This window comes from Eretmochelys imbricata, chromosome 10 (genome assembly GCF_965152235.1).
Source record: "Eretmochelys imbricata isolate rEreImb1 chromosome 10, rEreImb1.hap1, whole genome shotgun sequence".
NCBI lineage: Eukaryota > Metazoa > Chordata > Testudines > Cheloniidae > Eretmochelys > Eretmochelys imbricata.
Genome location: NC_135581.1, coordinates 23,488,193 through 23,505,581, shown reverse-complemented (window position 1 = coordinate 23,505,581; position 17,389 = coordinate 23,488,193). Strand labels below are relative to the sequence as shown.

Sequence of the window (17,389 nt, the reverse complement as noted above, 5' to 3'; positions counted from 1 at the left end):
AAACTTAAGAAAACCAGCCATTCTCAGCAGTCCTTTGCTCCTGGAATTCCCCCTTACAAGCTGATTCTGAGATATCTGCCAGCTGGCAGTTATCAGAGCAACTGACCAGCAGGCCTTAAAGTCTGCGCTCATAGTCCTTTGACCTTGTTTGTATGGCTGGCTCCTACAACTAACAGACCACCCAATGATTTAAAGATTTCCCTGTCCCTCTAGGCCATTGATTGAGGTTGCTGTCTATATGGAATATTGTTCAGGTTAAATAAAGAAGCCTAGGTGTGATGAAATATTGGAATTGTTTTGCTGAGTGTGAATTTCTTCAGATACTTCATAGCTTTGCACTCATAGACATTAAGGCTTCTTGCCCACATCTCAAATGAAAATTGCTTTTAATAAAAATAAACAATACAATGATTTTGTGGCAACTTTGCAAATAAGACCACTGGATGACTGGAGAAGGTGTTTTCCTTGTTCATGAGCCTAGTAAGTGGAATGCTGCACATCTGTTGCTAAGGGGAATGGTTCATACAGATATGTTTGCCTTTAGCTGCCTTCATTTGTAATTATCCAGAACTTATTTATTTCCTATCTAAGGCACAGCAGTATGGGTGTTATACATGTTTCTCATTCTGGAGTGCACTGAGTTGAATAATGTTACGTTGAACATCCTAAAGTTGGAATAATCGGTAATTTGTGTGATATGGGTTTATGCAGTAATATTGTGAAAATATACTTAATCATATCATATAAAATACTGGTACTATGTTTTTGTAATAAATGAGACCACCAAAGGTCCTGGTAAGAAACATGTCTTTTATTTTCTGTCTTCAGTCACTTGACGAGATAAGGTTACAAAAATCTTATACTCTTGCTGCACAACAGGAGTCAATATCCACTATCTCCAGTGGCTGCTGTTATGTGGTGGTTTTTTTTTCCATATTGCTACTATTTTTACCCTGAAATGTGATAGCAATTTTAACTGATGAAGTATTGCCCATGGAAGCTGTAAATATACAGTGACTGAATTTTTTCACTTAACAAATTGCTCTTTGTTTTTGCATTTGTTTTAATAAGACTTATTAACAAGTCTGCATCATTTGTTAGTGGAGAAGCAAAGGAGGTTAAAAAGCCCCCCAAAAGCCAAGCATCCTATGTTGACTGGCGATGAGTAAACCCATCTACAGCATTTGTCACGTTTTTGGGGTGGGGGTGGGGAATGTAGTCTTAAACTGCTTTGATATACTGTAGCTTTGCATCAGAAAAGAAACAGGCTTGTGTTAAGCCATATCTTTCAGTTCTTTATAATGGATGCCACCCACATACATACTACAAAATAAGTTTAGAAAACTAGATCTGCGGAGATGTTTTTGGAGTATAGAGAAGGACAAAATGAAATCAATTAGGGTTTGTCTACCTGGTGCTGTAGTCTGCATCAGAGGGGTTTAAATTTTAGTATGCACTAGTGTGTCATGCGCTAATTGGCCCATGGAGACCCTGCTGGCATGCATGAAAAGTTCCTTAATGCTGTTAATGGAGTTCTGTTTGAAACAGAACTATGTTTATGCGCACTAGAGAAATTTCAGTGTACACCAGCAGGGTCCACACAGGCCAGTTAGTGTGTGGCATGCTAAAGTGCACTAGAATTTACACCTCTGAGGTGCAGACTAGTTCACCATTGTAAACCAGTCCTATGAAATTTATTATAGGTTTTTGCGGGGTGGGGAGAGGAGGGAATGATGGTGACTGAGGCAGATGCACCAAGGACTAAGGGATTTTGCTAATAGTGAAGGATGAGGCCAAGAAAAGAACACTGTACGTAATAGTCTAGCTATACTTATCCTTAATTGAATAGATTTATCTATCACATCAGCAACAGGAAAGTAATACCACGTCTGATATTGTGACAACTTTTGGGTTAAAACATACACATTTTAATGAATCCAAATGTGTTCAGTTCTATATAATCGGGGCCTTCATTTCAAGTGCAAAGTGTTTTTCTTGGAGCCATATTGTATGCAGAATATGAGCAGACAGGAAGTGTATCTTAAATGTCATCTTTTAACGTAATTAGCAGATGAACAGTTACTGGTTTTCAGCATTTACCATTGCAGCTTGAGCCTGCTGTGTACATAAACATTTAGGAAATTTCAGTTTTTTGACTGAATATGGGTGCATGTTTTCTTTTTCTATATATTTTTAATTTTTGAGAAGGCAAATTCCTGAGACACACACTCAATGTAGTTGTATTTTAACTCTAAACATTCGTACACATTAAACTAGCCTTTTTAATTGAAGTTGATATGAAAACAACTACCAGTGAAGTACACTTTGACCTCTATTTAAAACTTTAAAAAGAGGTTAGAGGTATGGTAGTTTTTCATTGAACACATTGAGATAAAAAGCATACCTATAGTTTACTTAAAAGCTGTATTTTATATTAATGGGTTTTCTTCAGCCCCATTTTTGTTTTTTGTTTTTTACTATTTCACTCCTTCCTGTTTTTTTCAATAGGCTTTTGTCTGAGTCCTCTCTGAGCTGTCTCCCCTGCATGGTCTAATTCAAAGAGCAGCTGGTGCAGTTTGTAGCATCAGTGGGACTTGATTTAGTTCAGTATTGTATGCTCTTGCATGGCAAAAAACAAGGTTTACTTTTTGACAATTTTTTTCTTGATGGTACATGCTTTTAAAATGGTCATGTTTAATAGATGGATCTAGAACTTTCTTGTCCTGAAGTGTTCATGTTTCCTAATGCTACCAAGTCCTTTAAGATTAGAATAACTTTATTTGTAGGTGGCCTGGAACTACTGATAATTAGATATTGCTAAATTGAGATTCTCCTTCTGGCCTTTTTAAGTTAAATTTGATGTGTGTAGGTGAAATGCTTTATAGATTTGTAAATAACAATTTGTCTTGTACAAACTGAAGTTACTTCTACCCATTTTATGCTAAATTGCAGAAGAAATATACAGCTAAAAATGTATCTCATTTAAATTTAATAGGCAAAATCAAGCATCAGATGCTTCATAAAACCTACAGAGACACTGGAGAGATCTCTTGAAATTAACAAGCATAAGGGAAAGAAGAGGTTGCAAAAGAGACCCAACTATAAAAACGTTGGTGAAGAGGAGGAAGAGGAGAGAGGACTTGAAGATACTCAAGAAGACCAAGATAAGGCTAAAGGTACAGAGGGTAGTTCAAAAGGCATCAAGGCAAGTGGAGAAAATGAAGGTGAGTGCACCAATGAATGAAAACCATGCAAACTTTATATATGCTAATAATTTAATTATATCACATGTTTGTGGTCTAGTTCATGTTTTTTGTTCATTTATAATACTGGTTGCATAACTAAATAAACAAAATCATTAGATTTTTCCACTATCAGTGATTCTTGCTTATTTTTCAACCTCTCCATGTAGAATTCAGCTCTTTAAAAAAGACTGTTTAATTTGGTGGAAAATGTGAAGTGTCTGCAGTTTCTCCTGTGGCATCCAGCCTTTAATCACAAGTACACCTTCTAGCTATCTGCACGTGATTAATTAGTGTTGTAAGACTTGTTAACAAGTCTGTGTCATTTGTTAGTTAAAAAGCCCCCCAATGGCAATCCCTCAAATTTTTTTATTTAATTACCTGACTGATGTGCATTCTAGTTGCTTCACAGAACTATCATGCCTGAATCGTTAAATTTAAAGTATTGGGTGTGCACCAGAAAGGTATGCGGTTCAGTTCCTTTCGTTGTTTTAAGTTACTAGTGAAGAGGAAAATGCATATCAAAAAGTAGAGGTTTTTATGCATAAAATGAGACCGCGATGACAGCACTGCATCTTAGGAAGCATATAACACAATACAATTTTTTTTCCCTATGTTATGACTTCTTTGGGAGCCCTTTTTCATGTCCTGCTTGCATTTTGATACATGTAACTAATCTGTCCTAAAAACTTCCAAGTTCTTTATTCTGACTTCATGTAAATGATGCTAAATACAATGCATGTAATGACTGTGTATTGTCATTTTTTTGTTCAAATTACATAATTGAACTCCCTGTGCTTACGAAATGCATTTTTTAAAATTCTTCCTCTTTCCAGTTTCTCAAGAGGCCTAACAAACTAATTTTGGGATGGGCAAGGGACCATGTTAGAGAAGTGAGGGCAAAAATCTTTGTGTGCCTAATATCTTAAACGGGGAGGAGTGTGTAAAACTTTTTTCTAATCCACTTAAAGTGGGTTAAAGGTCATTAACATGGCTTGCATCCATACTACAACTTAAAATCTTTTTATACAAGTGTCAGAACACTACCAAAAAGTGTTTCAGAACAGCTCTCACTTTAACCTGGTTTCTTTATAGTGGGGACAGGGCTTTAGTGGGTAGTTTGCATAATTTTTATGATCCTCCTGGGTAATCCCCTAGTACACAGCATAGCATTAACTCCTAATTCCAAACAAGTAGCATCATGCTAATCAACATAGTATGTACTGGGCTTTGTTCCATGATTCCAAGTATTGCATATTGGGCTTTGTTCCATGACTCCACATATTGTAAAGCGTGTGTATTGCTTCCTGGCAAACTGGGGCTGTTATCATAAGTTTGACAATGATATAGCTTTTATAATTGAATCTTCAGCATTTACCTTGAAAAGCTTTAAATCCAAATTAGGCAAACCTACAACATTTGAAGAAAAAAAAAAAATTAGGTGTAAAGGAAAGGGAGAGTGAGGGTTGGAACAAACATTGTGGGCCATGCATAGTGACTGAAGAGAGGCTTAAGCTGAACAGCAGTGGTAGTGGTGGTCATTAAGCTCAAAATGTGGGTCTTGAGGCAGGATTTCAAGGAAACTGAGGATGTTTAGTAGAAAGAATAAAGATGCCATTCCAGTCACAGGGAACAGCATCAGAAGATACAAGAGCAAAAATAGGGAACTATGAACCCCAACTGTGTTACTGACTTGCTGTGCAAGGTTGGGGCAGTCTCTTATTTCACCCTGTCAGTTTCCACTTCTGTAAAATGGGGATACTACTTATCCAGAAAAGTTGTTGTAAAACTTAGTAATGTTAATATACTGTTGTCTTAGGATGGAAATGCATGTTAAGGCTTTTGTAGCTAAGTGAAACTAAATATCTTGCTCAACTACTCTGCTTTCACTCAAACTTTTTTTCCCACAATGTGGACGACAACTTACTGTGGTGTGCATCACCTTCCCTTCCATTTGCAATCCTATGACATCCCTCTGGCAATTACAGCAATTTATGTGAAAAAGTAATATTAGGAAAACATTTGGGGAGTACTGTAGTGATCACTTAGTGTGACTTAGTAGCTTTAAATAAGAGCCACAGGCCTGTTTAGATCTGTTTTTACAGATGAATTAAAACAGTTTTTATCAACTGGATAGATATCACATTGGAGTAACTTATCTTTGTATGCTAATATTTTTAATAAACACTTTGTTCTAGTTTTGTTTTTGTTAGTCATAAGGATAAGTTCATATGTACCTAGGTTAGCCTAGGAAATTAGAAGTCCTCACCAATCCACTGACTCAGTAAGACTTTGATCCTTAGCACCTGAACTATAAAATTACATGAGTTCACTGGCAACCAGACACTGCACCTAAGTTGATTTGCACTGAGGAAATCCGAGAGATGAGTAGGTGGAATCTCTTGGCTAGGAATCTATCTATTTTGGCTATAGCTGATGGGAAAAGATTGGACTTTCTTTGAGTTTATGAATTAATTTGCCCTGTGTAATTCTTGGGAATAGCACTTCCTTAATTGGTTTGAGCTGATTTGGCTGGCTGTCTTTTCATGAGTATAACCACCTGATCCACATTGATTCATATCTTCCCATGGAGCTACATGCATGCACCAGGATGACACTGTATCTTGAAGTCTGACCTTCACTTGTTTTTTTTTTTTTTTAAATGGCAGTGATGGGGACTCTGACAAAGTAGAAATGTTAGTTGTAGTCTCAGCAGAGTTAGATTGGTGTGCACAGTGCATAGGTCAGAAGTAAAAATGACATTCAATTTAGCCCCTCTAATAAATTTGTTTCCATGGCTATAAAAAGGAGTTCATATTTTTACCATGCCCACATACATGATTCCAAGGAGCAGCCATAACAGAAAAAAAAAAAAAAACCACACACACCACTGATTGTTTCTCATAAATGTGGCTTTGATAAAAATGGATTAAATTTATTTTTCTATAATTTCTGGGCAAGTAACTATCTTTAACTCTTCCCTTACAAACCACATATGCTCAAGGAAATTTTGTATTCCATTATTTTGCTAGATTCTAGGCTATTAAATGGCACAAGTGTCAAAACATTATACTGTTTGCATGCCAGTTGTCAAGGACTTTCCTGAGGAAACAGGAAAAATACGAAGAATCGGAGTGAATCATGTCTTTGGGGTGGGTGACTCTTGTCCTCAGGGTGGAGGCAAAGTCCCAGATTACTCTGAGTGGACTGTGGGGCTGAGAGTAGTTGTCTTGAGGAATCAGTTGTCACTGCCAGGGAATAATTGGCTGTGGGTTTGAACTGCTAAGCCTACTGACAGTAGAGTTTCCGATTTTTGAGACTGCTAAGGGAGGGGCATAGGAGAGAACTTGGTTAGTAGCATGGCTATTTACAATTCAGCATAATTTGTTTGATATTCCTATACTAATAGCTAAAAGCCTGTGCTGTTGCATGGGTATAATCCGTTATCATATGTTTAAAAGAAAAAAGGCCATAAATGGCTGAGAATTTCAAAATGGGGCAGTAATGGACCATGAAGCTCAGTGATGATTCAACCTGATGATATTCTGAACAAAAAGATCTGTCACGATCGTAACTGTTTCCATCACTTCACACTGACTCCGCAGACATTCTAGGATTCAGAGTGACACAGTGACAATCCTAGAATCTTGTTACATAGATATACTAAAGTATCCTTTTAGTAACATCTTGTTTTTTCATGGTTGGTTTGGTTTTTCTTATTTGTTTATGTAGCCTCTTATTAGTTTTTCTCTAAAATTTAAATATTTTAATATTTCCACTTACTTGGTAGAGTGTTTTTATTTGAGAAAATGGTAGACGTTTACAAATGTGTATGAGGGGAATACTCTTAACGTGACTGCCTTGGAAAAACACAGCTCAATATCATAGAGGGGAGGGATCCAGGGACATGGTCCAGAGGTTTGTAAATTGTCAGGAGTAAATTTCTCCATGGCTTGTGTCAGTCAAAATCCTGCTACATTATAATGCTATAGTGCAAGCTGTGGCCAGAAAGTTATTTTTTCTCTAGATTTCAGGATATCGGGTGTAGATGTATGGTAGTTTGTATGCTATAAGGGTGATCGATAGCAATTTGTTAAACCTGAGTGACATGCAGATCTTGCCATCAAGTGGCTCTGTGTGCAGAGAGGGATACATAGGACCCTATCCACTGTCCACTTCACCTGTGGCTGAGCGTCTCAGCCTCTGCATACCTATAAGATCTCTGTCACTTGACCCTGGTGCCAATGAGCGCACAGTCTATGGGGGTGTAAACAAGTGAGCCAGCACTTACAAAGTTTAAGTTTTCAGGGTCTGAAACGGTCTTTTCTTTATGGCATGCTGCCTTCTAGCACTGGACCATGCACTAGACAGGAAAGGATCAGCGAGTACGAGTGATTACAGGGCATTAAAGTCAATGAGTTGGCAGCTCTTAGTGGATCTGTCGGCTGTCTGGCAGTGAGGGGTTTCTTGTGTGACTAAATATGCAGTCCGTCTAATGGTATCCTAGGGCTTCCATTGCTCTCTGTGAGGGAATGAAGTTTTGACATCACCAGTGAAGAACCACAAGTAACTCCTTGTGTCAGGAGAAGAGTGGCTTTACAAACTGCCTGTATGCACAAATTTAATGTTTACTGGAAAAAAGTCTCAATACCTCAATGTTTTCTTTAGCCTACACCTAAAGAAATTTAGGGAGACCTTTACCAAAACTGAATTTCCTCAGTGTTGTGGAGGAAATGTCTGTCTATAGACCACTTGTTGAAAGACTTTGAAACGTAATAGTTTCATACTCAGAACCTGAAATATTAGCCATAAACAGAGTTTGTTTGCATTAGTTACTACAGTAACAACTGTACTGCTCCTTTAAATTCCCCATACTGTTTCCCTCCACCTCTTTTTTTTTTTTTGTGCCAATGTATTTTTTATAAAATCTGAAGCAGTTATATACACTAGTTTTGTTATGTTTGGGCATAGAGTGAACAGTTTTTCACTTAAAGCCCCTGAGATAATTGAAAATGTAAATAGTTTTTTGGCAAATGCTGACCATTTAAAAAATGCTGTTTAAAATGCTTGTCTGTTAACAGTTTTGTAAAGGCTTTCGTATTCAGAACTGATGGTGTAATTATTTATGAAACCCCGAGTTTATTTCCTTCAGATTGTGTTTTTTAAATCTTATAAGAAATGCTTTTTAATATTTTGTGGTGATGGTAGGAAAATCAGAAAGGCCTCTGTGTATATTCTGACACATAAGCAGTGTCTTCCCTCATTTTTAGGTGCATAACACTTTTTTTAAAAATCACTTTTTCACATAAAGAATGCTTCAAATAGGTCACATCTTCCTCTAAACTCAATTTTAGCTCTTTCTTTTAAGAAATAGAGATGGTAATCATGGAGCGGTGTAAGATGTCAGAATTGTCTATCTCAACTGTGACAGAGCAGAATACAACTGATGAAGAAAAGAGTGCTGCAGCCTCTGGGAATGAAATGATAAACTGGAGCAGGTATGAAAGAATTGTAATTCACCTGTCCAGGTTCCTTCCTTCTGCTTCTTTTTTCTTTTTTTCAATTTTGTCGTCTCTCTTCTCTCCCCTCGCCCCCCCCCCCCCCCCGCCCTCCCAATTTATGGCTCATCCAAACATTTGCCTTTGACTGGTGTAGCTGTCTTGTATATGGTCATGTAGAAGGTGTGTCAGTAAGGAAGCAGTGTCTATCCTCTTCATTCCCTGGAGGCTGCTGTATCGAGTTTCCCTCCCTGAAAGGGGTGCCTTGTCTTAGAGCAGTTCTGTATGTTGTATGCCAGAATAGGAAGCATTACATGTAACACACAAACTGTGTTCTGAGGATGTGTTTTGTATGTCGTTTGGTTTGCCACTTTTCTTACAGTAGTACCCAGAAGCCTCAGTCGAGATCAGGGTTCCATTATGCTAGGTGGGAGTCTCGCAGCAATGACGTTAATCTTTTTGGTGCCGAAGAGCCTTTTAAGTGTGAAAATTAATTCTTAGCAGTTAAAATCTGAAATACTACTAACAATTAGGAAACTAAAGGATGTGCCAAATGTTCACTTTCTTCCCATTTGATTGTCTTAAATTGCTAAAGAATTAGTAACATGTAAATGATTTAAATTTTTTAAAAAAGTAAAATATTGATTCTGTTTTTGAGATAATTTTCTCTATTGTGTCCTAGAGTATCTTGTTCTGCTTTTTCCCCCTGTGTTGGGTAAATGACTTTTTAGATGTCAACATACCCTGCAGTAGTTTAGTTTGGATGCTGGGGTGATCAATAGCAATTTTGGTAAACAGAACTCATTGACAATAACATATATTTTTTTTATCCAAGTGATTTGCAGTGTTGTGTGTATATAATGTAGGTGAGGTACTTTTTTTTTTTTTTTTTAACTGGAACAACTTCTGCTGGTGAAAGGCTAGCTTACATGGAGCTCTTCTTTAGGGAAGTGCGCTGTGTAAGCTTGACAGCTTGTCTCTTTCACCAACAGAAGTTGGTCCAGTAAAAGAGATTACCTCTACCACACTTGTCTAATTGTCAAGTGGGACGGCTTCATGAAGCGTAAAGGTGGGTGACAGTAATGGGAACATAATGTTACAGTTACTAGCAAGTGTGGGCAGCATAGGGGTTTTTTAAGTGAAGTGTGAGTGAGCAAGAGATTCTGGTTTACCACTTTTTATAAAATGAACTTGGCCATGATAGGACTAAGGACAGTGCCTGACGGTATTAGAACATTAGCTTTTAAGTCTTCAAAATGCAAAGTATTCATCTGATCATCCTAATACCTTGTCAGATATTTGCATTTCAGGACAGATGAGAATATAGATAGCGATCTAACAGCATCTTGCATCTTCGTTCAAATGCCATCTGTGCAGAAGTGAAGCACGTCTAAAAGCAAGAGTAGATCTTATCACACATGTAAGGGAAGTATTCCTAGACTTAGCAAAGTAAAATACTACACGAGACTTTTTGTTAAAGTGAATTTTTCAGTTTCTTGGTTAAGAAACAGTTGAAAACTTGAATTTTTTTGATACCTCAGCATTCTAAACTCTATTTGAATCCTTCCCCGTATAATGAAATAAACTGGATGAAATATTTTTTTGCATTAAAGATTGGATCTGTTTATAAGGAATATCTTTCCTATTTTGGTTATCCAATCTAATGGATCACTACAAATGTCATAACGAAGTTTGCACTTTCCGAAAGTTATGAAACACTGGTGGAAAGTGAGATAACTGAGGGCATGGCTATACTTGCAGATGTAGAGCACTTTGAGTTAAATCAGCCTTCGTAGAACGCAGTAGGGAAAATGCTGCAGTCTGTCCACACTGACAGCTTCAAGCACACTGGCTTGGCCACATCTGCAGCACTTGCAGCGACATTGGGAGTGGTGCATTATGGGCAGCTATTCCAGCATGCAGGTGGCTGCAATGTGCTTTTCAAATGGGCGTGTGTGGAGTGTGACAGGGAGCGTGTATGTGGGGGGAGAGTGGTTTTTTGGGGGGCTGAGAGCATGTCAGCATGCTGTCTTGTAAGTTCAGACAGCAGCAGACGCCCCCTTCCCCACCACCCCTCTCTCTCTCTCACAGCATTCCACAGTAATGGTTGTTTTGTCTCAGAGGAGATAAGCAGCCGGCTGTCAGAAACGGAGCTTTCAATGGGCATTCCCACAGCCGATTCCAAACAATGACAAGAGTGGCCACTTGACTTAAGGGGATTATGGGATGTTTCCCGAGGGTGATCAGAGCGCAGTAAAGCAACACCTTGTTCACACTGGCGCTGCAGCGCTTCAGCGGGGGTGCAGCAAACGTTATTCCACTCGCTGAGGTGGAGTAGCAGCTGTGCTGTAGCCGCAGAGTCAGAGTGCTCTACGTACCTTACAAGTGTGGATGGGTAGTGAGCTAGTGCACTCAGGGCTCCTTTATTGCTCTGTAACTCGCCAGTGTAGCCAAGCCCTGAGTGTGGTCTGTATTGGCACATGTTGACTTTTTAAATGATGATGTCTAATGTAGATCCAGCTCTATAAGGCACTAAATTTAACAATATTGTGTGTAAACAAACCTTAATTTTGCAAGTTTTAATGTGCTCGACATTTGAATGCTAAGGTGGATCAATTTGAGGATAAATAGAATCCCTGTAGGTATTAACATTTGTTTAATATTGGGGGAGATACTAGAATCTGGAATTCTGTAGAAATTTAAAAAGTCATTTCCAGTCTGATCCTTCAAATAGAACTCACGTTAATCATTATTAGTGGGAGCAAAAATAACTGGAAAATATATTTGTCAGCACAGTATTTGCTACATAAACAGTAGCCAAATGACACATTGGATTTTGTTGTTCTGCACTGATGTACCTAGAATCATAGTACAGTAGTTGGGAAAAGGCATATAGGACCATCAAGTTCAAACTTCCTGCTAAGGCAGGACATTATGGCTCGGTTCTCAGTTCCCCCCAAGCTAGTTTTTGTGTGAGGATGGATGGGGCAGATGGGGGAGGAACTTTTAAATCATGTCTGTACTTCCCGTGTTCTCTGCCCTACCTGACTTCTAGCTAACACTTGTATAGTTGAATGGAATACAGCAAATGGCTGAATTGTTTATAGATGCAATAAATGTGGTTTTAAAGGAGACCACACATCTGAAATGCCTGATTGTAGGTTATATGCTGTGATCATGGCTAAACTAGTGGCAGGAGAGGCTGGAAAAATGCAGTGAAACTTGCTTGCATAGTGACTGCTTCTCTTGTATCCAAAGGAACATCCAGGATTGTCTTTTATGGCGGTGGTATTGAGAGGATAGGAGCTGTACTCATTTTTCTATTTTGGGCTTTATTATTGGTATTAAAGCATTTCATACTTTCAGTCCAATGTAATCAATTCCTACTTGTCATATTGTACACTTCATTGTACACGTTTCTGATACCTAATATTTTTTTGGTTCTGTGAAGCGTGCCTCCTTGCATCTAGGTTAGGGAAAGAAGCTCACTGCGCCAGCTGCCATCTTGCTGCTCATTGCTCACTCTGTAATAGCCTTTTGTTCTGGAAACTTAGCCCTCTGGCCAGGTCACCATTTAGTCCACCCCTTCTGGGCTTAACGTCCAACAGAACAACTGTTCAAACACTGTTGCCAGACAGTGTTCAGCCCCAGCTCAGGATTCTGTGCCAGTGTCTAGCACTGGAACCCAGGCCTGTCTGTTACACTGGGTTTCAGTCCAGAGACCCTATAACTAGCAATTAAACTGCCTCAGTTCATCTATAGAACCAGTGTATACGTTTATCTAACTAGTATTGTAATTATTAGCTTTCTGAAAGTGAAAAGTGCTAAAATAGTGCTGAAGCTTGGTATCTTACCCAGCCTCCTTTGAAGTGTTGTTCCCAACCAAACTCTGCTTCCTATTTAGGTTGTACGAAATTAAAGCCAAGTATGTTGCAATAGTAGAGACTATAGAGAAACAAAGGGTGATTGTACAAAACAGGACAACTTTAGCCATGCTCTACAAAAAAAGCTGAAAAGCAGGCCTCAGAACCTAGTTATTGGTTTTGTTAGTTACACATGATTGAATGCTTTTATATAAAAATCCTTTTGGTCCTAATAGCTGCTCCACTGTGCCCTAGCTCTTTTTTTCCAGATGTCTGTTTAGTCCAGAAATTGAGTTTTGAAAGTATCTACTTGGTCACAACTCTGTCATGACTTGATTGTGTAAAGTCTCTGGCACTAGTCACTGAATCACCCCACATCGAACTCAAGATAACAGAGTGGTCTGAAATCAATTTAAACAGTTCAGGTTTCTTCTTTTAGACTTCTGTTCCTCCACATAGGAAGGATAATGGTTTCCTCCATAGATGGCTTAGAGTAAAACTTGTAGCTGTGTTCTAGTAAACATTGCTTTTATTTATACTAACCAATAGTGTAACCATCTCAAAGTTGTTCATTGGTCCTGAAGATGAACATGGTTAATATATGTTAGTTTTCCATATGTTCCAATGCAGTTTTGCATCACACACAGGTATAAACAATCCCCTGAAGTTCATTGTGTCTGCTTAGAACAAACTGTGGAATGTCTAATGGCCCGTAATTTTTTTCCCCGGGGTTTTTTAAGGCACCAGTGCCAGTGAACATTGGGCCTGAAAGATAACCCATTATAAGTGAAGGCAATCATTTGGGAGGGTGCTGGGGAAAATTCCTACTAAAATGACAGGTGTAATACCAGTAATAAACACAATAAAATAACTGGTTTCATAGTAACAGCCGTGTTAGTCTGTATTCGCAAAAAGAAAAGGAGTGCTTGTGGCGCCTTAGACACTAACCAATTTATTTGAGCATAAGCTTTCGTGAGCTACAGCATCCGATGAAGTGAGCTGTAGCTCACGAAAGCTTATGCTCAAATAAATTGGTTAGTCTCTAAGGTGCCACAAGTACTCCTTTTCTTTTTAATAAAATAACTGCTTTCAAACAGCTTGACTTTTGCTCTTTACCATATCTAAAGAGAAAATTGGGGCATAGTTGGATAGTGAGTCATTCTGTTCCATAGGGAGGTAATGGCACAGGCTATGTTACAATTAGCTAGTTCTTCAGGCATCTGAACAAAACCACCATTTTAATACTACTCTTTTTTTCCACAGGCCTTTTCTCGATATGGTATATAATGCACAGGACTGTACTGAAGATGATTACTATGCTCTCTTTGTACTTTGTCTTTTGTATGCAATGTCTCAAAATAAAGGTAAGATGTTTATTGCTTTGGATGTTCTTAAATGTGCCTTTCTACAGAAAGGAGAATAAAATAAGACTTGACTGCACTCGGTGGTCTTAGTTTGGTAAACATTTCTTCAGTGAACTACATATTTATTTTTTCTAGATGACTTAAACTACAAGAAACAAAAAAGGTTGTGTAGGATCTGCATGTTAGAAGAATTTTTAATAGAATGCTATAATTGTTTAGATGGTTTGTTTCTTCAATTGGTTTCCTAGAACTAGAAATGAATTACTCATTTGCGCTTTGTTCTCAGTTACTTGACTTCAGTACTCTTAAGCTGAACTAACAAAATATGTTCAGTGTGAACACTGGGGCCCTTATTCTCCCCTGACTTTCAGAGGCACGTGATTGAAGTGAGTGCAAAGTGGGTGTAAAATACTACTACTAGAATGAGTGAAGAATTCCGACTTGGTAGCATTTACCCTTTGCTCAGGTGTAAATTACTACAGGATGTGCAAGGCAAAAGAGAATTAGGCCCCTTATTTTTGAAAGTCTACTGTGGTCGGTTATTGGTACTCCATTCCACATGTCCTTAATTCTTTCTTTATTAATGACACAGCTTTCTTTGTCTGCAACAGTTTCAAAATATGTTGCATCATAATTCTTTGGTTTCAATTTTAGAGATTTTATTGTGAAGGTTTTTTGCTTTTAATACTATTTCAGTTGGTTCATAGATTGTATATGTGACATTACTTGGGGTGCTGCAGAGTTGGCTTTACTGCTGATTATCTTGTAATGAACAGATGCAACTTTAATGGATTTTTCATTGTGAAAGTATTTGGACAAGTGACACGCACAATGATATAAACTGAATGCTAATGTAAGAATTCCAGGAAGTCCTGGTAGATAAAATGCATCAAATGTCTACATAATATAGAAATGAATTTTGTGTATGGAAGTATTGAGCCGTGACCCATACAATTCAGTTAATCATCAGAATTCGGGCTGTCAATCAATAAAAAATTGAGCGATTAATCGCACTGTTAATAATAACACCATTTATTTAATTGACTTCAATTATAACCCAAAATACAAAGTATACAGTGCTCACTTTATATTGATTTTATTACAAATATTTGCACTGTAAAACACCCCAAAAGAAATAGTATTTTTCAATTCACCTAATACAAGTACTGAAGTGCAATGTCTTCATCATGAAAGTTGAACTCACAGATGTAGAATTATGTACAAAATCCCCCTGCATTAATAAATAAAACAGTGTGAAACTTTAGAGCCTACAAGTCCACTCAGTCATATTTCTTGTTCAGCCAATGGCTCAGACTAACAAGTTTGTTTACATTTGCAGAAGATAATGCTGCCCGCTTCTTGTTCACAACGTTACTGAAAGTGAGAATAGGCGTTCGCGTGTCACAGTTGTAGGTGGTGGTGCAAGATATTTACATGCCAGATGTGCTAAAGATTCATATACCCCTTCATGCTTCAACCACCATTCCAGAGGACATGTATCCATGCTGATGACTGGTTCTGCTCGATAACAATCCAAAGCAGTGCAGACCGATGCATGTTTGTTTTCATCATCTGAGTCCGATGCCACCAACAGAAAGTTGATTTTCTTTTTTTGGTAGTTTGGGTTCTGTGGTTTCTGCATTGGAGTGCTGCTCTTTTAAAACTTCTGAAAACATGCTCCACACCTCATGCCTCTCAGATTTTGGAAGGCACGTCAGATTCTTAAACCTTGGGTAGAGTGCTGTAGCTATATGTAGAAATCTCACATTCTTTGCATTCTGTGAAATCTACAGTGAAAGTGTTCTTAAAATGAACAACATTTGCTAAGTCATAATCTAAGACTACTATAACATGAAATATATGGGAGAATGCGGGTAAAGCAGAGCTGGAGACATACAATTCTCCCCCAAGGAATTCAGTCCTAAATTTAATTAATGCATTATTTTTTTTAACAAGTGTCATCAGCATGGAAGCATGTCCTCTGGAATGGTGGCCAAAGCATGAAGAGATATATGAATGTTTAACATATCTGGCATATAAATACCTTGCAATGCTGGCTACAATTCTCACTTTCTGGTGATGTAAATAAAAGAGGGCAGCATTATCTCCTGTAAATGTGAACAAACTTGTTTGTCTTAGCGATTGGCCGACTCAGAACTAGGACTGAGTGGACTTGTAGGCTCTAGAGTTTTGTATTTTGTTTTTTTTGAGTGAAGTTATGTAACAAAAAAAAATCTACATTTGTAAGTTTGCACTTCAGTACTTGTATGAGATGAACTGAAAAATTCTTTTGTTTATCATTTTTACAGTGCAAATATTTGTAATAAAAAATAATAATATAAATTAAGCAGTGTATACTTTTGTATTCTGAGCTGTAATTGAGATCAATATATTTGAAAATGTAGAGAAACATCTGAAGTATTGTTTAACGGTGCGATTAAAACTACAATTAATTGCAATTAATTTTTTTGAGTTAATCGTGTGAGTTAAGTGTGATTAATCAACGGGCCTAATCAAAATGAATTCTGGTTCAAGTTTCCAATAGAAAATTCTACTTCTACTTCCACTTCACCTCTTGCATCTTTTTGAAATACTGACAAGTACAGAATGTATCTTACATGACTGGAGTATTTTTACTGAATTTCAACTTCCAACTCCTGAAACATACTGCCTTCAACTGAAATCAGTTGAACAAAAACACAGCATTTCAGGACAGCATAGTGTGTGTGGGGGGAAGAATGACTTCAATATAGTGGTAGAGGCATTTCTCGTAACACTTTGAACAGGTTCAGGTGAGGGAAAATGGCAAGTAGATTGATGATAGAAGTCCTGGAAGGTGAGGGTGCAAGTCCAGAATATTTTAATTTTACAACCAATTAAGGGTTATGGATACGTGGGTGGAAAGAATATAAAACTGTGGACAACTTTTACCCCAGGGATATAGAAAATTAAGGTTTGAAACTGGTTAAAAATAACTCTACAGAACCACACTCTGTGGAGAGAAGAAATGGATTTGTCTGCTGCGTGGCTCCATTTTTCAGCTCAAATTGTGTAGTGGATGTGATAGGACCAAAATAATGCAGATTGAGCATCTTAAGGATGGAAACCAGGGATAGTCCTATAAAAGAAAATGAAGACTGAGGTCTGAAATTCATTATGTGCCAAAATACTCCTTACCCCATGGTTTATTGGGATCATCTAGCATGCAGTTGCAAAACATTGACCTGCTACATTTGCAGTTCATGTTGAAGGGCATTAATAATGCTAGACTGTCAGTACTTTTTAAAAAAAAAAATCAGGCTCTCGTTACGTTATGTCAATGAAATCAGATACAGTTCGCTCGCTGTACATCTTTGGATGCAGCATGTGTGAAGTTAATTTGAGAAATTCTGTAAAATGTGAAATTTGAAGGAGTTAAACTT

At 37.8% G+C, this 17,389-nt stretch overlaps 1 protein-coding gene across 7 annotated transcripts in view; it reads left to right on the top strand.

The window, feature by feature from the left end:
- CLEC16A (C-type lectin domain containing 16A) overlaps nucleotides 1–17,389 on the top strand; it is a 197,384-nt gene that overhangs the window by 36,855 nt on the left and 143,140 nt on the right. For 6 of the 7 annotated variants that reach the window (XM_077828776.1, XM_077828774.1, XM_077828781.1 and 3 more), the window contains 3 exons: nucleotides 2,996–3,224; nucleotides 8,611–8,740; nucleotides 13,867–13,967. In XM_077828776.1, the coding sequence (XP_077684902.1) occupies nucleotides 2,996–3,224; nucleotides 8,611–8,740; nucleotides 13,867–13,967 (460 nt within the window). The remainder of the gene's footprint in view (nucleotides 1–2,995; nucleotides 3,225–8,610; nucleotides 8,741–13,866; nucleotides 13,968–17,389) is intronic. The other variant, XM_077828775.1, reaches the window with a different exon arrangement.